Source organism: Dicentrarchus labrax, unplaced genomic scaffold (genome assembly GCF_905237075.1).
Source record: "Dicentrarchus labrax unplaced genomic scaffold, dlabrax2021, whole genome shotgun sequence".
Taxonomy (NCBI): Eukaryota; Metazoa; Chordata; class Actinopteri; family Moronidae; genus Dicentrarchus; species Dicentrarchus labrax.
In genome coordinates, this window is record NW_026136712.1 from 16,354,602 (window position 1) to 16,360,232 (window position 5,631).

At 42.2% G+C, this 5,631-nt stretch overlaps 1 protein-coding gene across 1 annotated transcript; it reads left to right on the forward strand.

Moving 5' to 3' along the window:
* The first annotated feature begins 3,496 nt into the window (after positions 1-3,496).
* On the forward strand, positions 3,497-5,406 carry foxi1 (forkhead box i1). The gene is made up of 2 exons (XM_051418513.1): positions 3,497-4,180; positions 4,464-5,406. Exons 1-2 carry the CDS (start codon positions 3,583-3,585, stop codon positions 5,006-5,008), a joined length of 1,143 nt encoding a protein of 380 aa, XP_051274473.1. The 5' UTR covers positions 3,497-3,582; the 3' UTR covers positions 5,009-5,406.
* The last annotated feature ends 225 nt before the right edge of the window (positions 5,407-5,631 follow it).

Genomic DNA, 5,631 nt, shown 5'->3' on the forward strand with positions numbered 1-5,631 from the left:
TTTTCAGTTAATTAGAATCCATTTTGAGAATTGTTAACTAGGTAATTGGATAATTTTTCATACCGTACGCAAATTATTATTCCAAGCAGATGATTTTTATATATCTTGACACATGTCTGGAGGGGATCTTTAACTTAAAATCTTTTTTAAAAATTCACTTCTTTAGAAGTATATTGTTGGCCTCTCATATTCAGTCCTTTATGCAGATGGCTTTGCATTATGCAACAGCCAAATGTGGGTTTAAAGTGGTGTACATTAATTTAACATCCATATAAATGATCAAAAATGACACAATGTGAAATTTGACACATTTAATAAGAAAATGAGGGAGATGGCTCTTAAAGATAACTATAATTCACCCCTTAAACCCTTGAAATGGGTTTAGAAAAAGTGCAAAGCTCAGCTAGAGATCCCATTATAAATGTTTCTTGCACTGGATATGTCTTTGCCATCTTGAAGAATAAAGACCAGTGAGTGTCGAAATGAAGGATGCTCCGAGGCCAGACAGTTCCTCTGCCTGCCAAGTTTCCGATCATAACACTTTGTGTGTCTTTAATCTCCTGCACAGGGCTTCTTCGGGGCTGCTGAAGAATTAACTTTCTGCAAAGTATTCAGCAAGAGCAGCTTTTATTTCCACACATCACTCTGCATCCATGCTGAACATTAATTAGCACTCAAACTGTGCTGTCTGTTTTGGCTTTTTTCCTCCACTGGGGGGAGACACTGAGAAGGACAAGCCCCAACACAAAGGGATAATTTTGTTTACACAGTCAGAATTAATGGCTTTATCTGAGCCTCTCATGATTTTATTGGCCTTAAGTGCATCTGATAGTCTGGTAATTACTTAAATGCAATAAACAGTTAGCAGATGTCTAACTCATAAGGCCAAATGGTTAAAGCCAAGGCTGTTTGCAGAAAACAAGCCTTATTAACACTGAGGACCTTTGTTGATTACAGCAAGTGTTCCAGCTGTAATCGAAGAAGTAAATGTGCTAATAAATACTGAATGGAGAAGTTTGTGTCATTCTCCCATCACCTGCAGCACCACCAGTTTCTTTGCTCTAAACCTGAAGGGGCCTGCGGTGGCTCTGCACTGCCTCTCTGACCCCGCCACGATTGACTTGATCTCCCAAAGAAAAGCTCCCATGACCTCCAAAAGCTTGAGGAAACAGGGGATGAAGACAGACATGACAGAGCAACAATAGACCCCCCCTCATCCTTCTCCTCCTCCCTCCTCCCACACACACACACACACACACACACACACACACACACACAGTCAGCATGTTTGAATTATTAGCATTCAATGACATGGGGGCTTGAGGTTGCCATGTCAAGGCCACATTTGACATCTCTGAACCTAATCTGAGAGGAAATAAGACAGGGAAACGGTGATGTCTGATACCTGCCTGTTTTACATCAACCCCAATGCAAGAGAACAAACAGAAAAAAAGTCTAACTTATTAAATTTGAATTCGCTTGCAGAAATAGAAAATATATTGGATGAAGTCTAAAGGGATCATGATACCTCAGCAACACAAAACCTCCTTTGAAAAGATGAATGTTTAAGTGTCAGGCTGAGGAGGATCATTGCAGTCTTTACTTGTTTCTGTCTGTAACTGTTTCAGATTCAGATGTGCAGTCAGCAGTCAGCAGTCAGCAGTAATTAGCTGTGCTCGGTGTTAGACACCTAACAGGTTGTGTTGTTTTCATCTGGGGGTTAAATGCCACTCCCCCCCCCTTGGAGTCCACTGCTTGCCGCTGCTGTACAGGCTGTGGTCGGGGACACCTCGGAGCCAAACAATTACATCAAGGTCATGGAGAGGAGGAATGTTCTCCCGATTAGCGCAGGAGTCCAGAAGCAACCTGCAGAGCTCACTCTTCACGGGGATGATAGCAGACCTGAACGTGGAGGCGACTTAATACATTCAAATCAAAAAACTGACTTGTTGGATTCACTCATACATTTGAAATTTCCGTCCTAAACACGCACACATAAAGAGCTTTAGGTCCAAGTTCCAGATGCAGAAAATTAAATCTGTGTGGAATAGTAGTCTGTGGGGTCTGTGTTAATTTAGAAAGAGGCTTAAAGAAACATTACAGGGCCACTGAAGTATCGCTGGGCTATTATCGTCTTTTCAACTTTGCTCTTGATCGAAACTCGGGCCGTTTTCCTGTAAGAGGTCGGCCCTAGAAACTACCGGGGGTTGGCATTGTCCCCTTGACCAAATGAACAAAATAAGAGTAAAGTCTGTTGGAGCATAATCTTATTTCCACGTGCTAAATCCTTACAATATAATTAATATATAATACTGATAGTAATAAAAATAATAAATGAAATATCGACATGACCTGATTCTTCATTAACTCAAAGGTTGAAGCAACACGTTTAAGATCTAAGTTATAAATTGTTTTCATCTTGTAATAACTATGAAATGTTAAAAGATCAGAATATTATAAAAGTTTAAGGTTTTACTCCCCCAAAACACTTTATTCAAAAGTTAAAGTAGGAGGCAACCTGTTGAAGGCTGTTCATTTTTAACATTTTTATTTCTCATTCACAAATGCTAATATAATATAATGACATCATTACACATTATACCGGGTTTTACGCAGCCACTTACAGTAGCTTTTTTTTTCTTTGGAAGCCTGCTGGGGGTATTTTTTCCACGAGTCACTTGTTGACACTAAACTTGCGGCACTTGTGAAGTGTTTATTGCAAACGAATTTCTTTTAAGAGAAGGTGGCTTTTTACAAGCACAAGCGGGTCGTCTTGTTGTTTGGGTTTGACACTGTCCTGCAGAAAGCTCAACGAGTTTAGACGTGTTGACAATCAGTGCGCAAAAAACATGTGAATTATAATTCATTCTATTTTTATATAACTGTTAGAAACCCTTATTTATTAGGTATCAGTGGCGCTGATGAAATGTTTTTTTAGAACATTTATATGTCATTGATCTGTTAGTGCCAGCACACTTGGAAGATTGTAAAAGAAAATCAGATAGTTGCTTTTCACCCATGGGAGCGCCACTGTAACTTAGAAACTCAGGAACAAATTAGACCTTGTAGTTTTAATCACTAACAACAAGATTACGCAACAAAATCCACCGAAATATATTTGGAAACCAGGAGAAATATTTATTCTGTTGACCTTAAATAGTTAACCAAATGATATAGCTCCACTTTACTTCACTTTGTCTTTGCGGTTTTTGTTTAAAACTAGTTCTAACAATAAAGACATGGCCCCATCCAACACAAGTTCTTGTGCGTAATTACGCACGAGCAAAAGTTATAAGTCACTAACGCGCCGTAATGACAATATACCTTAAAATAACATAAAGCTCAGCGTTGCGGTTAGCAGGGCAGTTTCGGTGCTCATTGATAGGGAGATTTAGTTCAATGCAAGAGGGCAGCAGCAAGACAGAAAAGAGGGGTGTGACCATTCCAAAAGTTTTCTTCAATGGGCTACCTGTAGAGGCTCCGGGCTCTGCGCATAAATACTCCTCCCTCTGAGGATGAGTTCAGTCCTGAGGGAGACACACAGACAGATTTAGGTTTTTGGAAATCTGGTTAGGGCGGATTATGAACGCTTTTGGACACCAACCATCTAACCAGCAGACCAGCCCTATTCAGCACCACAGCGCTCAGGAGCTCCTGGACATGGCCGTGTACTGCGACAACTACGGTGTGTACCAACAGAACCTCCACCACCATCACCCCCAGAGGCCGCCGACGCACCCCTCAAGCTACGGCCTCGGAGAGTACACCTCACCGTCCACGAACCCGTACCTATGGCTGAACGGACCCAGCATCAACTCCTCTCCTTATCTTCCCGGGAACAACGGCACGTCCTATATTCAGTCCGGATACGGGTCGAACCAGAGGCAGTTCTTGCCGCCTCCCACCGGGTTTGGTGGAGCGGACCTGGGATGGCTGTCTATATCCAGCCAGCAGGAACTCTTCAAGATGGTCAGACCACCTTACTCCTACTCAGCACTGATAGCGATGGCCATTCAGAACACCCAAGACAAAAAATTGACTCTCAGTCAGATCTATCAGTATGTAGCTGACAACTTCCCTTTCTACAAGAAGAGCAAAGCTGGATGGCAGAATTCCATCCGCCACAACTTGTCACTGAACGACTGTTTCAAAAAAGTGGCCCGGGACGAGGATGACCCCGGTGAGTCTGGCATACTTGTGCCAAAATGAAGTATTTCTGTGTGATTATTGAGCCTTTCTGTTTGACTGTGTGTTATTCAATCTTCCAGAATCACATGTGCGCTATTGGTGCAGCTTTCTCTTGATGAAACTACTCAAATTAATTTAACTGCTTCTGAAATAGGCGCAAACATTCCAGCTCATTCTCAGTTTGGTTGGATTTCTTAGGTGAAATTTTAAAATGTGTGCAGGGGGAAATTTGAACTTGTCATCCATATTTAACCCCTTGTTTATTTCTCATCCAGGTAAAGGAAACTACTGGACGCTGGACCCCAACTGTGAGAAGATGTTCGACAATGGGAACTTCAGGCGGAAGAGGAAAAGGAGAGCGGACATAAACGGAGCCGACAGCAACGCTCTCCCCGTTAAGTCGGAAGACGGCGCGCACAAGCTCTCCGACACCGCCAGCCTCCTAAGCTCCTCCCCGCCCAGCCTGCACGGATCCCCGGCCTCCTCCACGGAGCCCAAGTCGTCCCCGTCTCCGTCCGCGGAGCACAGCCCGTGTTTCAGCAGCTTCGTGTCCAGCGTCAACTCGCTGCTGGCGGGCAGCGGCAGCAGTAGCAGCACCGAGGGCTCCCGGGGCGTGGAGCGGGACTACGGCTCAGGGCATCTCGGGGGACTGTCTCAGACCAGAGAGGGCATGTCAGGACTGGGCTCCTACTCGCCCACTTTAATCTCTCCTCTGAACTCTGACAACAACAGAATGAACTATTACACATCAGTCCAGAGCCTCTCCAACCATTTTAGTGTTAATAACCTCATATACAGCCGGGAAGGAACAGAGGTGTAGACTGTCTTGCTTGATTAAAAAAGTAATTTATCTCTCATTAGCCTTCACATTTCTTTATATAAGCCTACTGTTATTACTTATTACTGATGTTCTGGTTTAGTAGGCCTCCTTGTAAAACTAGCACTGGAACTGAATTGGTATTTCTTTTTCCATAATAACCTTTCCTAACTGGGAAACACGATTTCGTTGTATTAGAAATGAATACTCATGGTTCATAATCGGCCACTGGTTAAAAAACTGGAAAAAAATGCTATTGTTGCTGCTTGGTTGGGCCCTGTCCCTGAAGACAAAGTGTACAGAAATTATTTTCATAAGAAGATACATGACATGTATTTGAATTGTGTTTTGTGTTTTATTTAAACTCAAGTCGATGTTTGAATAAAAGTCATTTATTTTAACTCTTATGTGTCACTTTCCTACTTTTTCTGTATAGTATATGATGGAGAAAAAAAAAAATTTTCAAGGCCGCTTGGAGACTGTAATATACTGCTATAACATTTAATAAGGCATCCTTTTAATTATCTCCTATTTGGCTCTTGGTTATGAAAGTAATGCATGTCTTTTCTTGATTTTCCTGATGGAAATTATTTTTATGTTCCTTTAACAGCCAATTTCAATAGTTT

Excerpts from the sequence above, each read along its gene's own strand:
- foxi1 (XM_051418513.1), top strand. The coding sequence starts at position 3,583 with ATGAACGCTTTTGGACACCAACCATCTAACCAGCAGACCAGCCCTATT. Across the intron at positions 4,181-4,463 it reads CCGGGACGAGGATGACCCCG|GTAAAGGAAACTACTGGACG; the intron begins GTGAGTCTGGCA and ends TTTCTCATCCAG.